The following is a 27,963-nucleotide window of genomic DNA, read 5'->3' as shown; positions in this document are numbered from 1 at the left end:
AGGCCGGTGTATCGGCACATCAAAAGCGAATAACATTTAGGTTGTACCACATAAAGAGACCCTGAAACGATTTTGTAGAAACGTACTCAGTCGTTAGGGTAAGTCCTACTGATAATTAAATGACACATTTAAGCGGTCCGCGTAGAGCGCGTAATTTATTATAAGGTCTTCAAAATGTACATCTCTACCAATCGCCGCGACGCCGCTCCCCAGACTTCATCCGCCCCGTTACCACGTATACGTAGCGGGTGCACGTGACGTCTCTCGGACGAACTATCCGATAGGCTACCCACGTCGCGTTGGTTGGTTATTCATTTCTGTAAAAACTATAATGAAGGAAATACACAGGAACAATATAACGTTGCAGCTCAAGCACTTCCGGCCCACAGCCAGTGGCGTCTGTTTGCATTACAACGTGCTCCGTGTTGATGCGAGCGGTGCTATCAGCATTGGTTTCGAGGTTTCGTTTCGCGGGGATCTTAAGTCGCCCTTGTTGCCTTGTGGGCTGCAAATCTATAGCGATGTCAAGCTGCGGCATCGTGTCCCTCTGGAAGGCAACATGCGAGCGGAGCGGCTGCAGCCCATCGGCTGTCGGTATCGTATCGGCGCCAGCATTTGCGCGTTTGCGGCCGTCACTTCACGCCGGAGTATTACTTACACAATAGAGAGTTCTACTTCGTCCAGAATTCCGGTAAATGCAGGTGGACTAAGCGTTTTGCCGGATGGGTGGAGGCGCGAACGTGAGCGGTTTGTAGGGTGCAGCCGCCCGGTGACGCAGTGGCAGAGCTCAACCAGACAAACGCAAAGTTAATATAGCAATAACTAAGTGTATGCTACTTTGTTGCTGTAAATTTTCGGCAGCAGCATAATCGTGGACTCGTTCTCTTTTTAAATGTTTAAATTTTTTTACATTTGGTTACAGCAATGTTAGCTCTGTGTTTGACTGGTTAAGTTATGCGCCACCAGCTGGCTGCACTGTGCAGGCCGCTCTTAGGCAGCTCACAATTAGGCCTCCACCCATACGTCAGAACACCCAGCTCGCATGCGTTTACCCCGACAGGACACTCGCAACGCGTGGTGCTTGGATAGCTCTCGCTGGGGATCGAAGACCATGTGCCAGCGGAGAGGTTGGAGAGGCTTCGCGCGCTGGCTTGAACACACCGGGAGTAGGCTACACAGCGTCATATCATGACGAAGAGCCAGAGAAGGCGGAGCTTTGCCCTGGTCGGTCGGTGAACGACTTCAGGAGGAAAATCATGGCTATGGAGGAGGATAACTTGTAACAGCGCGTAGCTCTCTTAATGTGAGACGGTTTGCTTAAAATTGTGGCACGTATATTTTACTGTAGCTGTACCTTACGCGCCAAAAGAATGTTCAGACCATTTCATGAACCCTTTAATATCTACGACGGCACAGCTCAACACAGTACGCTTCATATGTTGACAGCCGGGATCATTTTGAGGATTAATTCTGACGATTCGCAAGCTTCATTGTTGTGCATAAAATAAATGAGCTTGGTTATACTAAGCAAAACGTTAATACAGGAAATACAAGAGGCTTAGATTACGGCAAAGGCTCTTCATGACATATTGCGATGGATTCCAAGCCATTGCGACATTACAGGAAATGGCGCCATTGTCACGCGCAGCACGCCAGAGTCGTTTACTATCGCTACTATTGTGTACGTTGTTTTTAAAACGAACTCTATGTCCGAATGACCAAGAAAGCTTCGTTCACATATGGTGCGGAAAGCTCTAAATTATATAGATAGACCTTGACATGCAATTCTCTACACCAACGAAAACCAGACGCTCAATTGAAACAGCAATTTATAGACTTCGGATACAAGCTTATAAAATATAGAGAAAACTGATAGCGTCGTGTACTCTTGTGAAGAGGCTGAAGAAGACAGAACATATACTGCGAAAATTGATACTCACCGTTAGGGGCTTTCCGCGAATATACTGTAACAAGCATGTGACGCCCCCTCGGGCATAATCTCTGCCTGCCAGGCTCTGTGGCCTGCCAGGCTGGGTAGGCAACATTGGTCACCGCACCGCAATAAACACCGACGAGCACAGCTGCTCGCCGGTCAGTCATCGTTCATCACCACCACGTTGCGGAGCGCCCGTCTAAAGGAGGGTGCCTCGAGCCCTCCCTTGTTCAGGAACCCGGGCGGATCGTGACACTGGCGACGAGTACCCACGCATCGTTCCACGCCGCCTTGAGCTGCAAAACACCGCCCCCCGAAGCTGCCGCCATGCCGCTGTACGGAAGGCTCGAGCCATTCGAGGGAGATGGGTCCGCCTGGCCAATTTGCGAGGAACAAGTCCACGTGTTCTTCCGGGCTAACAACACACCCAAGGCCAAACAGCGGGACATTTTCCTGGCCAGCTGCGGGACACACGTCTTCAATCTCCTGCTCGATCTTCCCAAGCCAGCCACGCCGCATGTTAAGACGCTGGGTGAGCTGCTCGCCACACTGCACTCGCATTTCAACCCAGCACCGTCCACACTAATGGAGCGTTTCCGCTTCAACAACCGGAGCCGCCGGGAAGGAGAGACCTTCGGGCAGTTCGTCGCTGCTCTACGAGGGTTAGCGAGTTGCGTTTTCGGGGACCAGCTGGACTCGCTGCTGCGGGACCGTTTCGTCTGCGGCATCAACAACCCCGCCATGCAGACACGACTCCTGGAGTTTCCTGACCCCTCAGTGGACAACGCCGTTAAGGCAGAACTGGCAATGGAAGCTGCTGCGAAGGACGCCGGCGAGATTGCCTGAGCGACTGGCTCACCGTCGGCGGAAGCGGCGGTCAACAAGTTGGCGACAGAGGGCAGTACTTTCGGTCACTGTGGTGGTGCCTACTCCCCCTTACAGTGCCAGTTCTCTCAAGCACAATGATTCAAGTGCGGGAACACTGGGCACCTCACACGGGTATGCCGAAGGGGGAGGACGAACAGCAAACAGCAGCAGCAGCCTGGTTCAAGCCCAGGTACCACACAAGCCCGCCGCCAGGGTAGCCGTCGCAAGGGTACGCGGCGGGGGCGTGCGGCAACAGGCTCAAGTTCTTCCGCGGCCAAGCTCCACGTCGTGGCCGAGGACCCGGCGATTTTCGACATGTGGCACACAGGCTTTGTACCGTCATGCGTGCCGCCGTACATGCTGACCATCGATGTGTGCGGGCACCCCATTTCTGTGGAGCTGGACACGGGGGCAAGCGTGTCGGTCATGGCCGGGTAACTCTTCAGGCGTGTCCGTCGAGGCTTCGGGCGTGATGCTGCGCAGCTACTCCGGGCAGCTCTCCTATGTCCAGGGTCAGGCACAAGTCAGCGTTCGCTCTGGCAACAGGAAGGCAACCCTTCCCTTTTACTTAACCAAGGGGTCGTCGACGACGCTGCTGGGCCGAAACTGGATTCATGCACTGGGCGTTCGTCTGCCAGAGTACCAGGAAGCCAGCCTGCACGTGGTAAAGGACGTCCGCAGCCTCCTGACCGAGTCCCTGTTCCAGCCAGGGGTGGGCACATTCGCCGGCACGATGGCTGGCATCTATGTACCTGAGGGGAGCCCGGCCGCGTTTTTTCAAGCCTCGAGCACTGCCGTTCGCCCTGAAGGACGGGGTCACCCAGGATCTGCAACGGTTACAGCGAGGGGGCATCCTGGTGCCCGTCAAGACGTCTGAATGGGCCGCTCCCATCGTACCAGTGCTCAAGCAAGACTGCAGTGTCAGGATCTGTGGGGATTTCAAGGTTACTATCAACCCCGTCGTTACCGTCGAGAAGTACCCGTTGCCCGGATTGAAGATCTCTGGTCAGCGTTGTCCGGTGGACAGAAGTTTAACAAGCTAGTCCTCAGAGATGCTTACCAGCAGCTGGTGCTCCAGGATGCCTCCCGGAAATATGTTACAATATCGACAACTTTGGGCCTCTTACAGTACACGCCCTTACAGTTTGGCGTGGCCTCAGCTCCAGCCATATTTCACAGGGAGATGGAAAACCCCTTCAGGGGCATGAGACACGTAGCTGTGTACTTTGATGACTTCCTGGTTACTGGCAGCGACGACGGGGACCACCTGCAAAACCTGCACAACGTTCTGGCACGACTGCTGGACGCCGGTCGGAAGCTCAAGCTGGAAAAGTGCATTTTCCTCGCCCCCAGTGTTGAGTACTTGGGACATGTCATTTCCCAGGCTAGCCTAGCCCCGGCTCCACGAAAAGGTGATGCTGTGCTCAAGGCGTCTAAACCCCATAACAAGGAGCTTCAGAGCTACCTCGGCCTCATCCAACTTCTACGGCAGCTTCCTGCCGAACCTGTCGGAGCATCTACAGCCGCTTCATCTTCTGCTTCGGAGGTCTGGAAGACGGAGCAAGACCGGGCCTTGCAGCGCAGCAAGGAGCTAATCACTAAGGCTCCAGTGCTAGTACACTTCGACACTGCCAAGCCTGCCGTCCTGACCGTATATGCGTTGCCGTACGGCGTGGGAGCCGTCCTGGCGCACCGGGACAAGGATGGCCAGGAACGCCATGTCGTTTGCTTATCGTCGGCTTCATGCTGCAGAGCAACATTACAGCCAGCTGGACAATGAAGGCCTGGCCCTCATGTTCGGTGTCGAACGCTTCCACCAGTATCTGTGGGGGCGGAAGTTCGAGGCGGTCACGGACTACAAGCCGCTATTGGGGCTGCTGGGGCCTGACAAGGCAGTTCCTGTGCAGGCATCACCTCGAGTGGTACGCTGGGCCTTAAGGCTGGCAGCGTCTAGTTACTAGCTTGGTTTACCGTCCGGGAAAGAACCCTGGACCTGCTGAGGCCCTGAGCCACCTGCACCTGCCAGAGGTGACTGATGCTGTTCCGGAACCTGCTGAAGTGTTCATGCTGGAGCACGCGTACCCGGAGGTGCTCTCAAGATCTGTAGTATCGCAAGCGATCAGCCGGGACCCAGTCCTGTCTCAGGTGGTCAAGGCGGTGCCCCAAGGGGAGGAATTGTTTCAGCAGGTCTATAGCCACAGGGTCGCTGAGCTGAGCTTGCAGCAGGGCTGCCTACTGTGGAGTTCCAGGGTGGTGATCCCACAAAGCCCCCGGTTCAGGGTCCTGCAGTTACTGCACGCGGGTCATCCTGCCATGGAAAAGACTAAGATGGTGGCCAGGTCCCATGTATGGTGGCTTGGCCTGGACCAGGACATCGCTCACATGGTGCAGAGCTGCCAAATCTGCCAGGAGCATCAGTGGGCCTCACGACACGTGGAAATAACGCCCTGGCCGTTCCCACAGAGACCCTGGTCCCGCCTGCATGTGTATTTTGGGGGGCCCTTCAAAGGCCATTACTTCCTGGTGGTGGTGGATGCCTTTTCGAAGCCACCCCCCCCACCCCCCGTTGGAGGCTCCACCTGTCACCACTCTATCGGCAGGCACGACCATTGCAGCGCTACGACAGGTCTTCGCCGCCCAGGGGTTACCGGACGTCATCGTGTCTTACAATGGTCCTGCTTTGGCTAGCACAACGCCTGGTCTGACTGACGAACGGATACCGCCGGATGATGGTTCCGCCGTACCACCCTGCTTCAAACGGTGCAGCCGAGCGGGTGGTGCAAACCATGGACACGCTCAAGAAGAGCCAGAGTGGGGATTTCCGGACGCATATTGCCCGGATACTGCTTCAGTACCGGACCACGCCTCACGATGTTACTGGCTGTGCCTCCTGTGAGCTCCTGCTGGGTCGGATGGTCAAGACATCCTTGGACGTCTTGCATCTGGACATCCGATCCACAGTACTCCCGAAGCAGCTAAAGCAGAAGCTGGCTGCTGACCGAAGGTGCCGTCCCGGACCTTTGCCGGAATCGGGAGCACCAGTTTTCGCCTAGAACTTCCGTCCTGGCTCACCCTGTTCCGGCGAACAGGTGGTGTCTCCTGCCAGCGCCTCATCGCTGCTCGTTCGCATCCCAGACGGGGCCACGTGGCACAGACACGCGGACCATGTCAGGCCTCGCCTTGGGACCTGGCCAGCACCCTCGACATCCACTTCAGAGTTCCAGCCCACAGGAGGACTAGCCGCAACACCAGTCGCTTCCAGCGGAGCACCGCCCACCTCGGAGGCGGCAAGCGTATCCAGTGGTGCTGCGCCCGTTGGGCCGGTGTCAAGTCCGGCACCATTCACACGGCCGACCACTGCGGACCCTCCGATTGGAGCGAGACTGACTCAGGCAGCGTCCGGCGTTGCCACGCCCGGCCTCTGAACACCGGCGCCCAGGCGGAGTACTCAGCGGTGGAGGCCACCGGATCGTTACTCGCCTGGGTAGCAGGCACCGTCGACCCGGCTAGAACGGGGGCAAAGCCTCGTACATTGAACTTTGAAGTTTTTCTGTTGTCGACAAACAAACTGGGAGTAAGGGGGTGTAACCAGCATGTGACGCCCCCTCAGGCATAATCTTTGTTAGCCTGCCAGGCTCGGTGCCCTGCCAGGCTCGGCAGGCAACATTGGTCACCGCGCATGTGACGCCCCCTCGGGCATAATGTTTGTCAGCCTGCCAGGCTCAGTAGGCAACATTGGTCCCCGCGCCGCCACAAACACCGATGAGCATAGCTGCTCGGCGGTCAGTCATCGTTCGTCACCACCACGCTGCGGAGCGCCCGTATAAAGGAAGGCGCCTCGAGCCCGCCCTTGTTCGCACGAACCCGGGCAGATCGTGACAGATACATGCTCTGCATAGGAGGCCAAAATCACCACTATAGGTGAAATACTGGGTGCATTACCATCATAAAAACATTCAACACAGTGCAGCACGCGCATTAGTGCAGTTTTTTGAAGAATCTACAATGTATCAGTTACTTAATCACATTGTTGTAACTTTCATCACGCGAAAACGTTTTATTTCTAGATGCATTTCTTTTTCTGTATTTGCACATATTGGTGTTTTCATAATCCTTTAATTTTTTCTTACCGCGTTCCCGCGGCTCTTGTGCGCGTGTTAGCGTGTGCTGCGTTTGCCACCAACAAGTGGCGTAATTTGTGTATTTTTATGAACACTTGGATTTTGGGAACTGCTCGGGAACGTTTGTTTCTGCGTATCTGTATATGTTGTGTGTGTTTGTCATCTTTAGAACTGTTGTTATTGTATTCTTTTTCTCTATTTTTCGTTTTAGGCTTCTACCTAGTTGGGAGCGCCTACAGGCCCCATCGTCTCCTCGTCTTGCACACTTTTTCTCACGAGTGAACGCTTTTCGTGCAGTGGATTTGCGTGCCCTTCTGCTTACGCAACCACGCTGTTGGACTGATGGGGCCTCCGCACAGCGACTGGCTCGGCACCATCGCGTCTGGCGACGTGAGCCAGCTTTTCGACGGCTTCCTGATGACCGCACTCGGAGGTATTCCGTGGCAGGTAATTAAAAGCTCCAAAACCACCGGGAAACGTGTTTTGAGGCTATTGCTTTCTGCGGTGCTAGAGCAATCGATGCAAACGAGTGATAAAAACTGGACTCGCTGTGCAGAAAGGTGCACTCGACATTCTCTTAGCAGATCTGCAAGCCCTATTGCTAGCATCACGAACCGATTTTGCATAAACGTATGCATGTACTCCATTTCGCAAGTCGTTTGCCGCATTGTGGAAGCTGCAGGACTTCTTAGCCAATAGGAAGGCCGAATGCCCCTCTCGACATGTGTTCATCCGCGCCACATCGTCTGCTCGGCTGCTGCGGAATTCGTGGTACACAACGCGCACGCGCAATGGTCCTAGCATGTCACGTAACGCCGCAATGCATCGTGTACTAAGCAAAAACTAATTCTTTAATACTGCCATTAATTAGACAGTTACACCCGGAACTACATCCCGCTGCGCAAGCATATTGCCTGGGTGCATCTCGTACCTTCGACAGCCTGCAAATGTCTTGTGAGATGGACGCCAGATTCCTGCAGTGGCTCGAGATCTAATGCCCAGAGCACCGCGCCTGAGAGAAGTACTGACACATTTTTCGAACCTGTAGAAACTGTGCCACCCTCTTTTCGCAAGTCAAATGATCGCAGTCAGCTTGCATGAACGATCGGAGACACTCGCGAGTTATCCTAATTTGATGCTGAAGTCTTCTCGTAGCGTCAGACCTGACGTCATTGACTTTTCATTGTACTTCTCGCCTCTTTGGTGTACGTGCTTTGTTATTCGCGTGCTTTTTTAAAGTGTTTTCTTTTGCAAACCCTCTCCCCGGACTTTAGCTTACCACATAGCTGCTACTTTCTTGCCCGAATAGGTCGCATGCGGAAAAATGAGAATAACTAAGTGTACGATCGTTGGATCGAACCTCAGTTTCTCCCAGGGCAAGATCTTGACGCTATAACCACTAGTCAACCGCACCACCACATTTTTCCGCGTCGCACTTCTCTCTGCATGTATACACCTCTGCTCACCTTTTTTTTCTTCTCGACAAACATCAAACATGATGTTTTCGTGACATCACTGCGTGGGCTTCTCACAGAGCATTCGCACGAACTGCTGTTTCCATTCCGGCTTGGATTGTGAACGGCGTACGTAGCCCATAAACACGAGACGTCACGTGACGTAGATCGGTGACCTGTGCGGTGCATAAACATTGCGTAGGATTACCCGGGTACAGATAACAATAAAGAAACTTGTGCGCGTCGAATTTGGTAAACCGTTTCAAGCAAGCTTCCTTTGCACGAAAAAAAAACAAAATATAAGAAATTAGTCGCTGCCGCTGATAGACTTGTTGGTCACGGCTGAGTTATTCTTTTCTCTATTTGGTTCGTTTTAGATATGGGCGTATTTCATCACTCCCAATCCCCCGTACACCACAGTTATTCTTTGAAAACCCCAATTTTACGACCACAATGCCCTTTAAAATGAGGTCTGTGGTAAAATAATGGTTCTATAGCTTCTCTAACATCTCTAACATCTAGCATCTCCAAGCACTATGTACAATCCTTCAGTGGGTGTCTGAAGAGAAACGCCGAGGAAACATTTCGGCCGCAAAGGCTGTATGCAGCCTTCGAGGCCGGGCTTCGAAACCCGTCCACTGCGACATACTCGAGCAACGTCCCCCCCCATCTCCTCCTTTCCCCCTCCCCATCTCGAGGTGATAAGAACTCCTCCCTCCGTACGTTCGGTCACGTATTTGTTTGTTTGTTAGTTTACTTGTTTGTTTGTGGGGTGCGCAAAGTGAATTTAGCCCTAAGCAGTACTTGGCCTTGTCTCACGGGCTTTGGTACTATATAGTTGAGGGTTTAGCAGATTAACAAACTGACGCTCCACCGAAACTGATGCGCACAAGCACTGCGCAAGGCCTCGGCCGAGCGTCAGTCCGTGTGCACGATGTTACGTTTCGCCTACGACGCGCGGTATAGCCGGCGCGGATGCAACGGACGCCGGGCTTCGTTCAAAGCGGCGGACATTTTTGCCCGTTCAGCGCTGCCGCAACGCCTCCCCGCCAAGCGCGTCCAGGATGTTTCAATGCCACGTGTCTTCGTGTGTGCGTGTGTGTGTGTGTGCATGTTGGCGCGGGTGCCCACGCTTGTCAAAGCGCGGCAGCCGGGGAGAGGAGCTCCCCAAGTGTGAAGCGAGGAGGTCTGACCGGCGCCGGCCCGGCGGATGCGTCACTTCTTGTGTCAACGTGTCCGTGCCCCGCCGTCACGGGTGCCTCTCTCAAGCCGTTCCTTCTTGCCCTCGACTCCGAGAGTATAAAAGCAGCTGCCCCCGGACGCCGAGAGAGGTTCCGATTTCTTCCGTCGAGTAACGTGCTCGCCGATCTCTCCACTTCGGTCGACCTGACCGGCCGCTCTTTTGCGATGCTAGAATAAACAAGTTGTTCTGTTAGCAGTCGACTCATGCGCTGCCAAGACCTTCGGATGCTTCCAGTTGTGCCCCAGGCCGCCAGGCCAACGCTACCCTTGGGGCTTGCGACCCAGATGCAACAACGAGTGCAAATGCAACGGGGATAACTCGCGCAACTATGTTTGACGCAGGTGTACTTCCAGCGCGTGCTAAGCTGCGGGAGCGACTACGATGCCCGGATGCTCTCGTACTTGTCCGCCGTGGGTTGCATCGCGCTGGCCGTCCCACCTGCAGTGATCGGTGCAGTGGCCAAAAGCGCGAGTAAGTGCAGCTTGACTTGCAGCTGGTATTGATGCACATGAAACCAAGCGTGCGCATGCTGTGCAGCTCTCCGGCCTAGCCGTGCAGTAACTTTAGGTATGGTAGTCAAAAGCTGATATATAAGCAACATTTACGACTGACAGTCTGTGACCTAGTTTCCAATACCCCCCCCCCCCCCCCCACACACACACACACCCCATAGTCGCTATAGGTTCAACACGAATCTATTTCGAATAGTTTTCGAATACTTCTTATTGCCAGCTGTGTGTGCGATCGATTACGAAACTAAAGCAAAAATAAAACAAATTTCACCCCTGTCCCACGTGGACGTAAGGAAAGGGAACCTACGTGACCACGCTGCGTCGCGAGCGGCCAAACTTTCCCAGCTAAACTGCAATCATTAGCGCTCACATTTCGCTCGTGCATGACATTCAGCAATGGGTATTGTATGGTACTATCTATACGTGCGACAACCGTGTGTTTTCTTTTTGGATTTTCTCTCTGAATAGTGGCGCCATCCACAGCGACATCTGTAACTATAGAGAACAATTTTTTTCCCTCTCTGCCATCGCTGCAGTCAGCGCGCGTTCTTAAGGTCTAACCTGCTCATGACTGCCTCTTAATCTTATTATTTCATCATAATTCCCCACTCGTGCTTTTGATAAAGCGTATACTCATAATGTGAAATGTAATGACAGGAACTTGCTAACATAACGAATACTGGGACGTTAACATTGTTTTACATTGTTACGCGTATGAAGCACTGATGACACGGAAGGCTGTACACAGTGTATTTACACAGCGGATTGCAACTCTGGCCAGTCTAGCTAACAGCGTGCGCATCTGCTTCGTGGACGTCTTCGTCGAGACGACTGCGTTCCGGCCATTTCAATGAACGTGCGTATCAATATTATTGGAGAAAAGGGCATTAGTCGAAAACTTTTCGAAAAGTATTTGAGATTCGATTTTGTCCAATTCGCTATTGGCAGTGTTTGATTTGGTCGTGTAGCGGCAACGACGTCGAGGGAGGTGAGGAGGAGGGCGGCTAGCTAGGAACAGGAAGCTAAGCGGGCACGTGGCTCGGATTTCTCGCTGCCGGCGCGAGGTGGCCTAGAGATTTGTTAACTATCATAACTGTTCTTGTACAGGGGGTGCCGATACAGTCTTTGACTATGGGACCTCCTTCTGCATACTAAATACTTGTGATGTGACCTAAGTCCCAATAATAAGTTCGATTAATCAATGAATAAAGTAATCAATCAGGTAAGTGTTTGATTGATTGATTGATCGATTGATTGATTGATCCGCCGAGGAATGACCGTCAGCTATAGCGGTCTTCTGCTCACTAAAAACGTACTCCCGTCTATTGTGGCTCATAGTTGGTCGGTGCTCGTACTCAATATTTTTCGAAGCACGGCGAAGGAGAGAGAGAGAGAGAGAAAGAGAGAGAAGGGTATGGAACATGTTCTATCTTCCTGTCTCTGTCGTCGCGCAGAAAAAAAAAAGCATCTTACCAACAGTTTTAGCGTTAATCTTTTACGTGTATGTGGACCCAGGGAACGCGCTTTTTTTTTTTCCCTTCGCCCTTTCAGACTTTACGGCGGCCGGCTATCCGGGTCCGTACTATTTGCGCGACAAGGACGTCGTGAGGGTGCTGCCGTATTCCATGCGCTACCTGACCACCAACTTTGTCTCCATGGTGGGCCTGGTCGGCATCATAGCTGCGATCATGTCGTCGGCGGACTCTTCCATGCTCAGTGCCTCCTCCATGGTCACCAAGAACGTCTACCAATCCCTCATTCGACCCATGGTATCGTATGCGGCTCTAGAAATACTTCGCTTAAAATGGCACTAAATCAGTTTCGCTCGTATCACTAGGCAATTAGCTTAGACCCAAGAAATTGTTTTCTAACCTTCTTGGCGTATATACACTATTCCACCATAACTCCACTTATGTTTTCACGCTAAGAGATTGAGTTGGACGAACAAGTGAAGGCTGCAGTTCCGTTTCTTGCATTTGGGACCAAAACCGAAGGTACGGCAGTGCGACGTTGTGGATTTAATTTAATTGTAGACTGAAAAGGGCCTGAAGGAAGGAAAACAAGAGGTGAAAGGCAGCGAGGTTAACTAGATTAAGGGCCCGGTTGGCTACTCCACACAGGAGGATGGCGTAAGGAGCAGAAAAGATAAAGCAAGAGAAGCTTAAAAAATAAAAAAGGAAAATATTCAGTTTGCACATACTGTAGTTTTTCAATGAGTCATGTTTCCTTTAAAAAAGCACATTATAGCGCTTTTAAAGAAGTTCGTTCCGACGTCATCTGAGACCAGGGTCCAAGAATTTGCCTTACGTAAGGGGACGGTTGTCAATCCTGTCTAGCGTGGTGCTGAGGACTCGTATTTGTGCTCTGAAACGACACCAATCACACATAAGGTGCGCTATCGTCCCTTTGGCAAACTTCACAATCTGGAGATGCGGCCATTCCGATGAGGTAAGAGTACGCATTGGTAAAAGATACCCCAAGCCATAGGCGACAGACGAGAGTTATACCTCCCGTTGGTGGTAAGCCATGTGGAATTCGGAGCTTCAGATCAGGATCTAGGGAAGAAAGGCGCTGGTTTCTAACGCCTGCCGAATTCGATGGGGCCAAGGTAAGCTCGCGAGCAAGAGCACGGAGATTTCCCGCTGCGTTTCTTCTTGACAGCGGGATAGCAACGCAATAGGCACTGGCATGTGAAGATCGAGTGGCCGTGTCTGCCTGCTCGTTTTCACTGACCGAGGGTAAATTTCTCCTGTGTCCGCGACAAGTCGCTCGTTCTTTGTTTCTTTCGTTTCTTCATACATGTTCAGCCATTGCATCTTTGCTTGCTTACGGGGGTATGAAGGATTCCTGATGATGAAAGTTTCGTTTCTCTCGCCCGACTAGTCGCCAATTTTTTCCGGTATGAGCCATTGCAACGACCCACTTAATAAGAGCTCTGCAAGCACGTATAATCGTTACTGATTGCAGCGGCTCCGCTGGCGCGTGGGTCCGGGGCGTAATGGTTTCACTGTCGGGCTTCTGTGCTAGAGGTTCGAATCCAGCCGTCGAATAATTTTATTAGTGTTTATTTATTTATGAAGGTGTACTTCCTTAAGAAAGATCACTTTACAAAGTCACGAAGCCGTTTAACGCTATAAGGTCGAAGTTTAGGCAAATCCACTCACTATCCATCATTGCCAAGCCGGCTGAACTAGCTTGCCCTGCTTGCAGTAGCCGTGGACATTAGCGCCACAGTTTCATCTAGTAATTGTCTGAGACTCTGTGATATGCAAGCTGTAAGAGCACATCAGGTGCCACACGTGTAACTGTGTTGTGGCGTCGCGGCACAGCATGTGGTCACGTGGGAGCAGAGCATTGCGACGTTTTGACACTTTTGACACTGAGAAAGAAAAGCCTGACAGGCTTTTCTTTCGAGGAGCCCTTATGGGTTTCCTTTGTAGCAATTGCTACGATTGGGCGGATGTCTCATTTCCCCTTTATTATTAACACCATTGTTACGAGCTTAAATGAGGCATTGCACCTTAAACCGTCGACGTCTCACACCAAGCTCGCAAGATTTGAGCGCATTCGGAGTAGTATAAAAGTCGTATTCGAACCGTACAGAGTGGTGATGAATTAAACCGAAGCCCCAGAAACGTTTGCCTCGTGTTGTAACGGAAGCCGATCTCAAAGGCCACGCTTTTGTATACTGCAAGCACCAGAAGCGATTGCAGGAACTGGAAATGCGTCGTAGCCTTCATATGCGCCATTTTGTTAAATGGTTCGTGGCGGTCTACTGCTGCTTTTTTACCACGCGAGCGCAGGAATTGCGGGCACACTTCAACGGCGACGCCCTTGCTGCGCCATCGCGTGCCAGAGCATGCGGAACAAAGCGTCTGTCTCGGAACTGTTTCGGAGCACACAACACAAAGCGGCGGCCCCACTTCCTGACGTCACGCAACTGATGCTAAAATGGCGGTCGCTGCCCGTGGGAACTTGGCGCTTGGATGCAACGATTTCAAATTCAGATTTCTCGTTAAAGTGCGCGCTGAGAGCTAAGTTCTTTGAGTACTCACATTGGGCCCTCTACTTTCAGTTACACTGAAAAAAAACTGGCTGTGGCTTAGCTAAGGTTAAGCCCAGGAAGCGAAGCATACTAGCCTTTATTTTAACGCGACAGCGTTAAGGAGCTCGTGTCGCAGAAAAGCCGCTGTCGTCGGCGTCGGCTCAGGCGTGCGGCGCTTGCTCAGGCGCACATTTCGTTGTCGCGCCGAACGCTGCGTTGCTCGACGCTCACCGCGTCCGATGCGGGGCGCGTAGTCGCTGCGCCGTAGCAAAGCCACCTAGAAACAGTCTCTGTAGCACGCCGCAACCTTCGCTTCTCATTCCAACGAGCAGCTCTGTCTCCAGGAGGCATCTCACATCGTGAGTGTCTAGCAGAGGCAAGCGCAGCTGCTTATATACCGCCGCGACGCCGCGAGCGACGGCGCGAGTTGGAGCCCCGTTTCTCCTCTGTCGTGACGTCACGGTGTCACGTGGTATTGAAGGCGACACCGCCGCGCCTGAGGAGCTGGGTTGAGCTCTAGTAAGGCTGGAACCGCATGGCGCGTTTTTCGCGAGCGAAAAACGCGACGGGCGGCAAACGCCCGCGTTGCCGCCGACGCGCGAGCACCCGTACGAAAAAAAGGAGCGGCGCGTTCGCGCCGCGTTTCCCGGGTTGCCAGACAACATAACTCTCAACGACATGTATTTTGTTTGTTACCGCATATATAATATGCCCTTAAACTTACAGAACACTACAATAAAAATAATCTGAGTGTAATTAGACAGCGACGTTTCTTTCCGAAGTGTATTTATCAAGCTTAATTTCAAGCAGCAATATTGTGTTCGAAACTGCGACTATGTACCTTCCGCATGCTGAGAAGCCGCTGCTTGTTTACAACTTCACATATAAAAAGGAGGGTCGGCCGCTTACTACCGATCAGAAGAGGCGATTGCTACTATTAAGGGGGATGCTGATACTGAAGCAAGAAAGAATGCGGGTCAGGAGGTACTACATGTGGGTGCGGCCTGCCTGTTTGAGAAGAGAGCGAGCACCATACACTGGTAATATTATTATCAAATTGTCTTGCCAGTATTATTAGCGATGAGACGCGACGCTTCTCCACTTTAGTTATTAGGGCCTCGTTGAAGGTTGCTTTGTTCATTTTAGGTGAACACGATGCGCGAACCAACACGATGCGCGAACTAAATCACGGTAGCACATGTTTACTTCGACGCGCGCGCCAGTTCTGCCGAGAAAAAAAAATTCCGCCAAGGAGGTTCCGTCGAGATGCGTAAAGCCCCTGGAACTTCGTAAAGTAGTGCCACTCTCCTCCTCCGCCTTCACTCCTCCTCGTTTCTCCTCTCTTTCACGATCCCTCCTCGACCATGGCACCGCCTACTTGCTCGAGCGCAGCAGACGACCTTTCGCATAGTGAATGCACGCATAGCAAGGCAGTGCTCTTTAGGCGTTCACGTTGGCTTTCCAGCTCCGCGTAACTTCATGTACAGCATAGAATCTTTAGTCGGATGCTTATACAAATTCGGTAACGGCAGCTTTTGTTTCATTTTATGATAACTATTTCTTAAAAAAGTATCTGACGGAGTGTTAACGCTGTGCGTTGACGACTGCGAATGTATCGCGTGCCCGACAGTTAGGTACGCAACATTTGTCAAGGGCGTGTCGCAAGATATTGTTGCGAATGGTTGTAAATAACACGTTTACCATCGAATAACAACCTCTTGGCTTCCAGCAAGCCCTCAGCCTAAAGAATCCGCGCTGCCCTTACCATGTGAATTCGCGGCGCGTATCAGCTATGACGTACAAAAGGCTGACGGAGATCACTGCTCTGGAGGCTCGAAAGTGTATTACAAGCTACAGTGCCGCCAACCTGCGTGCTTGCCAATCTAAGCGCGCGCAAAGCCTCAGAGGTGGGCGCTGGTGCTATTATGTTTCTCGTGTCTCAACGCCGACAGAAATACCGCGGCCGATCATCGAGTCGGGACTGTGCGTACACAAGAAAATAAAATGAGTTTTTAGCATTCGTGCGCGAAGCGGGAGCGCGATAACAATGCTTGACCGAATCTCAAACGAGACTACTGTGGCCTTCAGTAATTTTTTGAGGTTAATGACTTATCACGAATAACACTTCATCGTGCGTTGGTTCGTCCGTTTACTAAGTGACGTACTTGTCGCGAACCGAGTTGCACTGAGGTGCATGCATTGAGGACGGTTGCACTCCCTTCGAAGTAACATTTGCGAAATATGACTTTATTAGTGAAGTCATGATCGCGCAAAGAATCCCCCCGCCATGACGCGGCCGAAATTGCGGCAAGTGAAATGGTTTTATCCACAGGTTAAAATGATATGAAACGGCATTCTAGTTGCAAGTTAACAGTTTATTTTCACATAGATGCATTACAGATTTGCCTTTGCAGTCACAAGTCCGTGTGCACCATTTATTGTCTCATTGCGTAAATAAACGCACCAGCCTAAGAGTCCTACAGCAAGCGCGTCTCAATAAGGCATAGTGACTGTAGACACTAATAGTAGCATAGACGAGCAAGCGAACGACTATATGAGCGCGCGAACTAACGAGCGAGCAAACGACTAAACGAGCGTGCGAACGAACGAGCAAACGACTAAGCACGAACGACGACTAAACCAGCCAGGGAACGGGCGGGCGACCGCACGTTTTCTTTGCGAGTGCTCCACCGCCGCATCTTAAGCTTCGCACACTTTAAAGCTCACGCGAATTAGCACATACGTCTCAATTACCTATGACGCGGTCGCTCGACGACGAACGCACCGCGTAACACGGTTTCGGGAGAGCACGCACGCTTTTCATCGGTGCCTCTGTATCGCAAATCCACCGGGCGACCGCCAACGAGGAACACGAACAAATGTGGCAAACAAAGCTAGTCTATCTAAAGAAGGCTAGTAAGTAACGACAAAAAGCAGAGAGTTGCTCTCCTGAGGCGCTTTCATGATCGAGACTGAAATTTTATCAAAAGGACTGCGCTGAATCTTAAAAATTTCGTAATCACGTTATCGCACGCAACCTCGCGAGCCCGCGAACTCAAGCCGGTTGGCGTTCCAAACGATTAAGCGCACCAAATATGACTAACACGACCACATAGTGCGCATATAAGCAAAGCAGACGTTGTGTAAAAATCATATTAAAGCGTGCGTACAAATGACAACATGCACAGTGAACTGTGCAATATCTACTACGTTATTGCCCGCAGCACAATACGCAAGCCTGGCACATACAATACTCTGAGAGAGTCACAACTTACATCACATAGTCGCGCGGAGGAAGTTGGTCGGAAGTTCTCCCTCCCGATTCGGTGAAGCCATGTCTTTCTTCTTAACCCGTTGCGCTTACCGGACGGTATGGCGAACATATTCTTGCCTTTGCTAAAACTATATTGGCATCCAAATGCGCAGCAGGTCATGGTAACAGAAAATGACGTGAAGCGACGTCGCAGTTGCCACAAAACATCCTTCAAGGCGTTCACAAGATCAAAACAACACAGAATAGGAACGGAACGAATGCCGCCAACAAGCGCCGCTTCTCGAGCAAAGATGGCACTGAAGCGCGACTGTAAACAAACGAAGCCGGCGCAAGGGGCCACGTGATGCCATTAGGCCAATAGCGACGCGGTGTCGGCTTCGGCCAGAGCGCTGGAGGAGGAGGCGGCATTCTTCAAAGCGTGGCACTACTTTACGAAGTTTAAGGGGCTTTAGAGATGCGCAGAGAGTAGGGCCATCTGGTGGCAAAAAAAGAACCAAAATGCCACGTGACCAAATGCCACGTGACTTACCTGAACTCTGATTGGTGGACGCGCGCGCGCGACGCGTTTTTTTCTACTCCGAGCAGCAACACGCGGCGGCGCGATTTCGTGATGGATCCTGCTGGGCACGCGTCAAAATGACGCGCGCGTCCCACCATCCGCGCGTCAATCGCGCCTGAAATCGCGCCATGCGGTTCCGCCTTAATATGCTTCGCATAAAAACTGAGAATAGTCAAACGTCCTTAGTCATGGCCCCTTTAAGGTGCGCGCAAGGCACGCCACACGTTTTTTTTTTTCTTTCCGCCTTCACCGGGAGAGTTGGTATAGGTTCATGGCTGCAACAGCGCCAGTAAAGATAAGTCAAGACACAGTCAAGGACAAGGTACGTCGAAGAGCGCACTCTGGTGTCCGTTCCGAGAGTATCCAACTGCTTTCTGCAGGCTGCCGACATCGAGGTGTCCCTGGTGTTGCGAATCATGGTGTTCGCCATCGGGTCCTGGGCCACCTACCTGGCGCTGTCCGTGAATTCCGTGTTCGAGCTGTGGTTCCTCTGCTCGGATATAGTCTACGTGCTGCTGTTCCCGCAGCTGATCTGCGTCCTCTATTTCGAAGATAGCAACACGTACGGCGCCGTCTTGGGTGAGTCGGAAATTGTATGATGGAATGTGGACAAATGTGTTGGCGTAACGTAAATTTTATTATGAGGATCTCTGGAGGAGATTCGATCGAGGAAAAAATTAAAGGTAGCGCATATAGATGATGCTTTGTACATTCTCTAGCGATTATCTCGTGACCGCGAAGTAAGTAAATTTTGACTTATGCACAACTGCGTGCCATTCGTGTCACGACCTAAAGCAATATCGGGAGGTGGCCCTGAGAACCGATAGCGAACGCTATAACCTGCCACACCAAGATGACCGCTACGTCGGAAGCGTGCAGGAAGCTGTTGGGTATACTAGGAACTGAGATGCCAGTGTGCTCTCCAAAATACCGTGTTTACACGAGAAAAAGACACGCCGTCGTGTGGGACCAGTACCCCGCAATGTCACTATTTTTTATAACGGCGGTTTCACCCGAAGGCGAACAATTGAAAGCGATAGCTAGTTTTATCACCGCGCTCGAGTTGCTCACACAGGTAAGCCAAGCCTGTATCTTCTCATTTTTCTTGAATAAGTGTTTTATTTATTCCCCTCAAATATGATGGCTAACTTCGGACGGTCTCTTGACGATACATGTAGGCGACGTGTCTGCGCGACGCCACACTAGAAGCAACCTGTTGCAGTAACATCGCCCCTGGCAGATAACCAGGCGTCTCACAACGCTCACGCGCGATGAGCAACGCCGGCAGCAGGTGGTGGTGGTACAAACTTTATGATGCCGCCGTTCCATGGGTGGCCTTCAGGCTGCCGGTCTTGGCCACCAGATCATGCCTGGCGGCGACTTCCGCTGCCCAGATCGTTAGCCGTAGTTGGACATCCGGCTCCGAGCTGGCCAAAGCAGCCTCCCACAGCAGCGGACTAGATACATGCCAAGAGGCAGGGGTAGAGTGTTTCGGACATGAATAGAGAATATGAGCATAGTCTGCTTGTGGGTGTCTGCAGAGCATGCATTCGGGTGAGAAGGCACCAGGGTGAATAAAAGAAAGTCGGGCAGGAGAAGGGAAAGTGTGAGCCTACAAATGGCTCACAATGGCCGCAATGCTCTGTTGGAGCTTAGACAGGGATTTGTGAGGGGGAGGGAAGGATAGGCGAGAGTTGCCGTAATGAAGGATGATGTCATGGAAGGTGAAGAGGGACTCACGCGTGTCCACCCCGGAGTGGAGTGGGCCAGCTCGGTCTGTCATCTCGCGAGCGATGGAATTTGTCGCCTCGTTGCCAGGGTGCCCCGCGTGAGCCGGAATCCAGAGGAGTTGGATACGACGAGAAGGGGGAGGGGGTGCTCAAGAATACTGAGAGCAGAGGAGGAGATGCGACCCTCCGCAAAGTTGTGGACTGCAGATTTGGAGTCGCTGACTTCTCTAAACTTCCAAGAGGGAAATTTAGAGAAGTCAGAGGCCTGAATGAGATCTCAGCCATGCGACGGGCAAGGAATGCCGTGATATAACCGCGGAAACGAGGACCCACGTTAAGGGTGGAAAGAGCATCTAGGATGGCGGAATGGAGGACGTTGTCATGTCCAGCCATGCTTTCGTCATGTCCAGTGCCAAGACTGCACGAGTGTGCTTGGCGTGAAGAGGGTGAAGAACCTCTTCAGAGAGCTGGAGCATGACGTCATGGGTTGAACGGGAAGGACAAAAGCCGAACATCGAATCGGGGAAAAGGTGGATGTCGTCTAGAAAGTTCTGCAAGCGGTCGAGAACAACGTGCTCCAAGAGCTTACCGAGACAGGAAGTGAGGGAAATGGGGCGGAGGTTTTGGATGTCCATTGGTTTGCCAGGTTTGGGGATGAAAGTTACCTTAGCGTGGGTCCACTCGGAAGGAAGAGTGCTTTCATGCAAATGTTTGTTATAGAGTTCAGTGATGACCTCGAGGGATGGAGTGTCCATATTACGGAGGGCATTGTTAAAGATTTGGTCGGCCCCCGGAGGTGGTGCTGAGCTTATGCAGCGCGGCACGAACCTCGCCCAGGCTGATATCGGCGTCGAGCGCAGAATTAGGGTTGCTGGTTTAGGCTGGGAGAGAGGAAGGGGGGTTAGTGCAGAGATAGCGATCACGAAGAGCAAGAAGAAAGTCGGAATCAGAGTGGAGATGAGTGAAGAAGGTGCGTCACGTCCTTGCGGCGCGTAGCTTTGGAATGCGATGGGTCAAGGAGGGCACGTAGGAGAGCCCACGTATCCCTAGCCCGAGGTTACCAGCCATGCGCTCACAGGTCTGGCCCCAGTGCTGTCTGGTAAGAGAGGAGCAGTGCTCCTCCATGTCCATTGTCAGGCGACCAAGGCGCATGCGCAGCGAGCGGTTGTGTTTCTGGGAAAGTCAGCGGCGGTGCAGGGAGTGATACGCCTCCCAGAGGTGCAGGAGGCGACTATCAGCCGTGTATGAGTGAGGAGGGGTGGGGACGGTGGAGGTGGCAGAGGAAACATACTGAAGCAAGTTGGTGGTCCACTCAGAAAGGTCTGAGATGGAGGTAGAGGCTTGTTGCCGCGACTGGTGGAAGCGATCCCAGTCCACCACCCGAACCAGGCGCTTGCAGGAGGAAGATAGGGTGGGAAAGGAGAAAGAGATGGACAGAATATAGTGGTCGCTACCGAGAGAGACCCAGGTGTTCGACCACACCGCGTCAGGGATATTTTTGCAGATCGAAAGGTCCGGATTAGTGTTCCGTTGTGCGATGGAGCCAATGCGGATGGGTTCCGAGAAATCGTTAAGGACGGTCAGTTGTTCGCTATGCACGAAGGTCCATAGCGCCAGGCCCTTCCTGCAGTTCTTGGGGTAGCCGCAACTTACGTTATGAGCGTTGAAATCCCCAAAAATTAGGAGCGCATTCCGGCTCGCGCGTGAGATGGTGTTGCGGAAAAGGTGGAGGAGGGGAGCTGCAGGTGTGCGGGGAGGGCTGTATACATTAAGGACAAAAAGGCTGGCATCTTGCCGCCGCCAGGGAAGGAGTTCTAAGAAGAGGCGAGTGCACTCCGGAACGTCGAGCAGATGCTCGATTGCCATGTAGATGCGATGATGTAGCGTGGCAACGTTCGGAGGTGAAGAGGAAGCAGGGTGGAAAGCTGTGTACAGTCACGTAGCTTTACTGGGTTTTATGGGGAGAAGGTTCCTTGAAGGGCGATGATAGCGGGGAGGTCGGAGGGAGGGATGTTCTGGAGGTGGAGCTGAAGCGTGTTCTGCTTTGCGCGGAAGCCGCGACAGTTCCACTGCCTGAAATTAAGGCATGAGGGGTGTCTGGCCATCTTGAGGCCGGGGGGCCCCTGCTGGTGCAGGGTGCTTGGGAGATGAGGATGAGGGGAGAAGGGATGAGACATTAATGGTTGTCTGGGCAAGATCGGCCTCGAGGGAACCCTGGCGGGTCTCAATTTTGGCCACGCGGTTGTTAATTTATTTGAGCCATCCAGATCTGCGTGTCCGTACGCAGAGCTGTAATGGCGGCCATGAGGCGTCGATCGTTCATGTGCCTCGAGGAACGAGGCCGTGTGGCGGATGACAGCCTCCATTTCCGGGGTAGGGGCAGGTTCGGTAGAGGAGCGCCTCTTATGTGGAGGGCTGCGGGAGGGGGAGGCGGCCCGAGAAGTCACGGCCAAAAGGAGGCGGACATAGGGGCGGGAGAGTGATGGGTTGTGAGGGTTTGTGAGGGGAAGATGTGGGGTGATGGGGGCGCGCGAGCAGCGCCTGCAGCTGTTCTTTTAGTAGGGCAATCTAGTTGCTCTGGGCTGCAATTTCAGCATTGAGCTTTACTTGTTCGGGTTCGGGTGTGGGAGGCTGCGATCACCAGCTCACCTGGGAAGCAGCTGATGGGGTGTCTACGGGAGTTGGATGAGCGGGAGTCCTTGGCGGATGGTATTCACTGCGCTGAATTGGATGGTGTCGACTTGGGGCTGGATGTGAGTGGGGAGGGACCACCTCGTCCGAATCGGAGCTTACACGGGTGGGATACTGTGTGAGGTGCGCCACTGCACAAGATGCGCTTAGGAGTGCAGGCAGGGGGGTCCCGCGCCGCGTGCACAGCTCCGCAGCGTGGGCGGCGTTCGGACCTGGGCTTGATACATACGTCGGAGCGGTGACGATGGCTCCAACAATTGACACAAGCTTCAGCCTTGGGCCGCAAGAGGTAACAGATGAACAGGCCGCAGTTGAACACCACGGTGCGAGGGAGTTCTTTCGTGCCGACGAAGGTGATCAGGATGGACCGGGTGGGACCCGTCTGCCTTGCGTCAGCGATGGCGTAAGTGCTGCTGGGATTCATAGCATGCAGGTCCTCGATTATCTCCTCTTGATTTTGATTGTCTACGGCGTTGTAGATTATGCCGCGGAGGCCGTTGTCGGGTGCGACCATATAAGGGCGCAGTGGGTACAGCTGGGTGGCGAGACGCAACTCAGAGGTATGGGCATATTGCCGGATGCGTTGCCCCGAGGGCGTACTGGCGGTGAAAGAGTTGTTCTATGGGTTTCTGCGTACGCGGTCCTCGTCACGGGCGGTGGCGTGCTCAACGCTGGCGCTAGAACAGAATGAGGCAAGGCGGGCCCCATTTGTGGTCGTGCGGAGATCGAGGCCACCTCCAGGGCGGAAGGCGATCTTGTCGTCTTCCGCTGGAAGTCGAGGCAGCGGGACGTGGCGGCGTAGGTGGTGAGTCATCAGCGATGGCGGGGGTGCCATGGCGGACTTGAGGTGGGCGTTCGTGGCTGAAACGGCTTCCTTTGGATAGGCCGCTTGGAGCATTCGGGACCAGCGCGTGTCGTCATCAAATTCTTGTTGGGAGATGAGTGTATCGTCGACTATACATTTCATATCGGCGGCTTCGAGGCAACGCGAGCGATTGTCGGCGCAGCGGTCGCCGGTGCAACGCTAGGTGCAGCTGCGCGCTGCGGGCGAGGTGGCGTTGCGCCGAGTGTTAGGCTTAGCTCGGCGGCCTCGTGGCTGGTCAAAGATGAGGCCCTGGTGAAACAGTGGTCGGCAGGTCCGGGCAAATGAGGTGTCAGGAAGGTCCTTACACCTTCGCGTGCTCGGTAGCAGAAACTGGAGGATATCCCGGACGAGATGCCAAAGTCAGGAGAAGAAATCGCGGAGCCCATGCGAGGCACGTCCGAAGAACGCCGGGCGTGGCTTGCGTCTGCGCTGGCAGCAGCGTCGCAAGCGTCGCACCTCGATGGTTGCGCGAGACTGAGAGACCGACTGAAAATCGTTTGGCGTTTGTCCGCATCCATGAAACGGATTGGATACATTTAGCTAGAGCATTATCGTCAGTCACGCTCGGACTACGATGTGGTGTGGAAGCATGTGCTCTGCAGGCACACCAACCCGTTTCGCACAAAGTTTCATCCCAGCAGCGGAAGGCAGAACGGCTCAGCTGACCTGGCTGCAGTTGCAGAGCCCCGATTGAGCGGGTCGTGAGGTTGCGTCCACTTGCTTTCACCGTTTTTTTGCTTGCAAACGCAGTGCGAGTCTCTAAACTGTTGCAGGATAAATGACGTCGATTTAACGACGAAGGCGGTGTGGCATGTATTGCGACGAAGGCACGACGACAATTCGACATGAGTTCTGCGCCACCAGTGGCATTGTGGCCCTGGTTGACATCCCTTTGTTAAAGGGCTCGTAGGTCAGGGCGCAAACTCAGCAGAAAGTGTGTTTCTGAAATGACGACGATGGTACGACGACAGCGTGATGATGAAGCACGACAAGGGACGACGGCGAAGGCGTGACGACAGCCGAGAGTCGGATGACGAATCTTGGATGAGGACGATGTGACGACCACGAGTACATACCTAGTGACCCAAGCTATAGTAGACAACTTGGTGCACCTGTTGGGAAAACGGTTAGGGGCAGGCGCAGACATAACTACCGGAAAGTATGCGAAGTATCTTAAGAATGATAGTAGCAGTAATATGAACATTAACAAAAGCCACGAAGAAAAAAAAGTCTAGGAGAGAGCGTGCATCGTAAGGCATCTAGCCTTTGCAAGGCCACCTCCTCTAACGCCTTTCTCTCTTCCTGTGGAATCGTGGGAAATGTGCAAATCGCGCGTTGAATCCTGGGAAGCACGACGTGCGGCTTGGTTCGTGGTAGGTTTTACTGCCGCTGGCCGCCGTTGTCGCCGCCGCATTCTCCATACCGTGCCGCTCGCTCCCTGCTAGCAGCATTCGGTGAGATTGGTCCTCGGCCCAGATACCAGAAAACGTGGTTGCCGTTGCAATGGCAACACTACCACCGGTGTATCCGCAAGATTATCCGCTTGTTGCAAATTCCGATGGCTGCAGCCGTAATAACAGTTGGGGAATCCAGTGCAGTCCCTCTGAATGACTAGAAAAAACTGCTTGCCTTCATGCGCTTGGTTTCTGTTTTCATGATTCCCTTTTTTCTTCTCACGACTAGCTTTCAATGTGATCACCTGACGCTACCTCCTAGATTTTCTTCTTTCCTCTATGACAAAAGCGGCCCATTTCGTTACAGTGACGCGTCAGAACCTCATTCTGCTAAGTCGAGGCAAGAAAGGGCTTCTCGAAACCGAGCCTACGTGCTATATAACACGCGTTGTGTGCACGTGCGTGTGTATGCATGTATGTACGCGCAAGCGCTTTCCGGTGCTACGACGCGCATATTTATTCAATCCTAGCCAGTAATGAGATCGTGCACTATCGTTAATTGACGAACCTTCCAGGCGTGCAGTACCGTTCAGTTCATGTCGTAATTACCATGCAATTGCATAACGCGCGTGAGTTCTGGACACATCTAGTGGTTGCCAATGGACATATACCGCTAAGCTCAGTACGCGCTCAGGAACAGTGCAGACCCATCCTGAGCCTGACGCGCGCACTCGCAGCTTTCTTCGTCAGCGTCGTCTTCCGCGGGTTGTGCGGCGAGCCGTCGATGAACGTGCCGGTGACCATCAGGCTCCCGATGTACGACGAGGAGCTGGGCCAGCAGTTTCCCTTCCGGCTCACCTGCATGCTGCTCGGCCTTCTCACCCACCTGCTGGGCTCGTACGGCGCCACCTTGGCCTTCCGCAGTGGCTGGCTGCCGCAGAGCTTCGACGTCTTCAAATGCTTCGCCTCGCCTCGCCACTCCGAATCGAGGCAAGCGACCAAGCACAGCGACCATAGCGCCGGTGCGTCAGCCACCGGCACCGTTGCGCCGCAGCTGGGCGGCGAATCGAGCCTCAAGAACGAAGTCGGGGAACCGTCGTTGGCCCAGGACGACGACGTTTACAGGCACTGGAGAGCGTTCATCGTCAACCCTTTAAAGAAGGGGAAGCCCAGCTCCGTCGACGCTTCACCGAAAGCCAAGAAAGCGAGCACCTCCGACGCTTCCCCGAAGGCCACCGACGACGTGCAACCGTCGACGTTGCACGTCGACGTTTTTTCGAGGGACAAAAGGAAATGGAGCGGCAAGGTTGCGAAAAGAACCGATACGGCGACGGACATCGCGATCGAGCCGGAGAACCTCGTAGCGCACGGCGCGTTTGAGAGGAAGGCGCGTTCCAGCACGGACAGCGCCAAGTCCACGAGCTCCGCCAAGTTGGACTCGTCGAGCGACTCGAAGGCGTCGGAGAGCAAGCCGGAGGGCAGTCAGGTCACCGAGCCGACCAAGGCGCCCCCCGTCAAAGTGCGCCGTTCCAGGAGCCGCGCCAAGATCGAGGCGGCTCTGTCGGCGGCGGGCGGCGTCTCCAAGACCGACGGCGAGCCGCCCCAAGACGGGGAATCGCGAGAACAGCAACGTTGAGGAGCGTCCCGATGCTTTTTTTTTCTTGTGCTTTTTTTTCTTTTTTTTTTCTTTGTGCTTACGTATTTTAGTGTAGCTGTAACTCAGAAGGACGAAGTGGCTGCTGCGAGGGCGGCCCGTTACCCGCATTCTGCACGACGGCTTTGAGCGGACGATGCCGGGCTCACGTCTAAGAGGCGGGGTTCGTGTACGCGTGGCCATCGCCGATATTTCGCGTCAAAAAAAGAATGTTGTCTGCTGACCGATTCGGCGAACATATGCATGGTTATTTATCACTCCTGGATGAAATGGCATCCAGTGGTTTTCCCCACTGGATGTCATTCGAACTGGCCAGTACTGCTACTAAGGAATAGGGGAACACTCCAGTGAATTCACTGCTAATTCCAGATTCTTTTTTTTTTGCTTAGTGTAGTTCAATTTCCATGTGATGCAGCGGGTAGGTGAACCTTTTGAGGCGGGATTCAGCATTTTTCCAGCTGGCAATGAGTGCTTTTACCAGCTGGAAACCATTGCAATTGCCAGCTGAAAGATTATTTTAGATGAGAAAAGTTACAGCTGGCAGATATTCCTGCCTAGTAATCCAGCAGTGACTAGAAACATTTCAGCTGGTGCAGCATATACGACGGGCTTCATTGCTGCTGTTAATGTGAGAAAGGTGGGTGAGAGAGCACTGGCACAGTGTTTGGCCTCTCAGTATTTTTTGTTCAGCGTAGACAACTTCGTTAATGTGCCCTGAAGCGAATAATGAAAAAAGTCAATTATTGAATCTGTTCAACTAGCTATCTGAACATCGCTGTTTATTATGCAGGTTATTTCTGCCTCTTTTTGAAACCCATCTGAGAAGGTTGAACACAACTGTCTGTCTCAAAGGTAATCTACAGAAAAAGACTGTTGGAACAGGTAGCATGCAATATCTCCTTCAGCCACCGATTCTATTCAATGGAAAATCGCGAAAAATAGAGGATGTGGACTCCATGCGCAAACTGTCTGCGGGAACGTCAGATACATCAAATATTTAAAGTCTAGCATACCTAGAAAGCAACAGTACAGCTACTCGATACTGATATCGAGAGTACACACCTGGTTGTCTACATTTAAATTCGATTTACCAAAGAGAAACTTTACGCACATTATCCAGACTTGCAGTGTAGGTCCAATGAGAAGTGTTCCCAAGATGTTTGCAGCACAATCATTTTCATCAGGGATTTCGCGTTTCATGCACTATCTTGATGCGCACGGTCGTGCACACAGGACTGGCTTAGGGGATACAAACAGGGCTTTTTTTAATGTTTTATGTTGTAGTAAGTGTGGGGGTTTGCTCGATTTAGAACACATGCTTTGGCGCTGCTTGGCGTTGGTCGGTGATGGTTCTCGAGGTGAACAGTGGTGGCAGCGGATGCTGCACAATGAAGTGCTGGCGGACCAACTCAGGGCTGTCCAGAGGGCCCGTGTGACGGCAGAGGGGCTCGGCCTCTCTGTACCGACGTGGGAGCGGCCCGCATCAGTCCCAGACTGATTCCTCAGAACCTAAATAAAGTTGTTCATACCATACCATATCTGATAATGTTTGGCGGACATTTCATTCGTTGGTCCCTCTCCACTTACGGCTAGTCCACGTAAGAATGTCGCCGAATCACAG

At 52.8% G+C, this 27,963-nt stretch overlaps 1 protein-coding gene across 2 annotated transcripts in view; it reads left to right on the top strand.

The window, feature by feature from the left end:
• The window catches only part of LOC135910650 (high-affinity choline transporter 1-like), a 35,472-nt gene extending 8,892 nt beyond the window's left edge, over positions 1–26,580 (top strand). For both annotated transcript variants that reach the window (XM_065442671.1, XM_065442670.1), the window contains 5 exons: positions 7,219–7,368; positions 9,960–10,089; positions 11,682–11,899; positions 18,389–18,587; positions 25,426–26,580. In XM_065442671.1, coding sequence (XP_065298743.1) covers positions 7,219–7,368; positions 9,960–10,089; positions 11,682–11,899; positions 18,389–18,587; positions 25,426–26,324 — 1,596 coding nt within the window. In that variant the 3' untranslated portion in view covers positions 26,325–26,580. The remainder of the gene's footprint in view (positions 1–7,218; positions 7,369–9,959; positions 10,090–11,681; positions 11,900–18,388; positions 18,588–25,425) is intronic.
• The last annotated feature ends 1,383 nt before the right edge of the window (positions 26,581–27,963 follow it).

This window comes from Dermacentor albipictus, chromosome 2, assembly GCF_038994185.2.
Source record: "Dermacentor albipictus isolate Rhodes 1998 colony chromosome 2, USDA_Dalb.pri_finalv2, whole genome shotgun sequence".
Taxonomy (NCBI): Eukaryota; Metazoa; Arthropoda; class Arachnida; order Ixodida; family Ixodidae; genus Dermacentor; species Dermacentor albipictus.
Note: the sequence above shows the minus strand (reverse complement) of the source record. Positions and strands in the feature narration are given on the sequence as shown.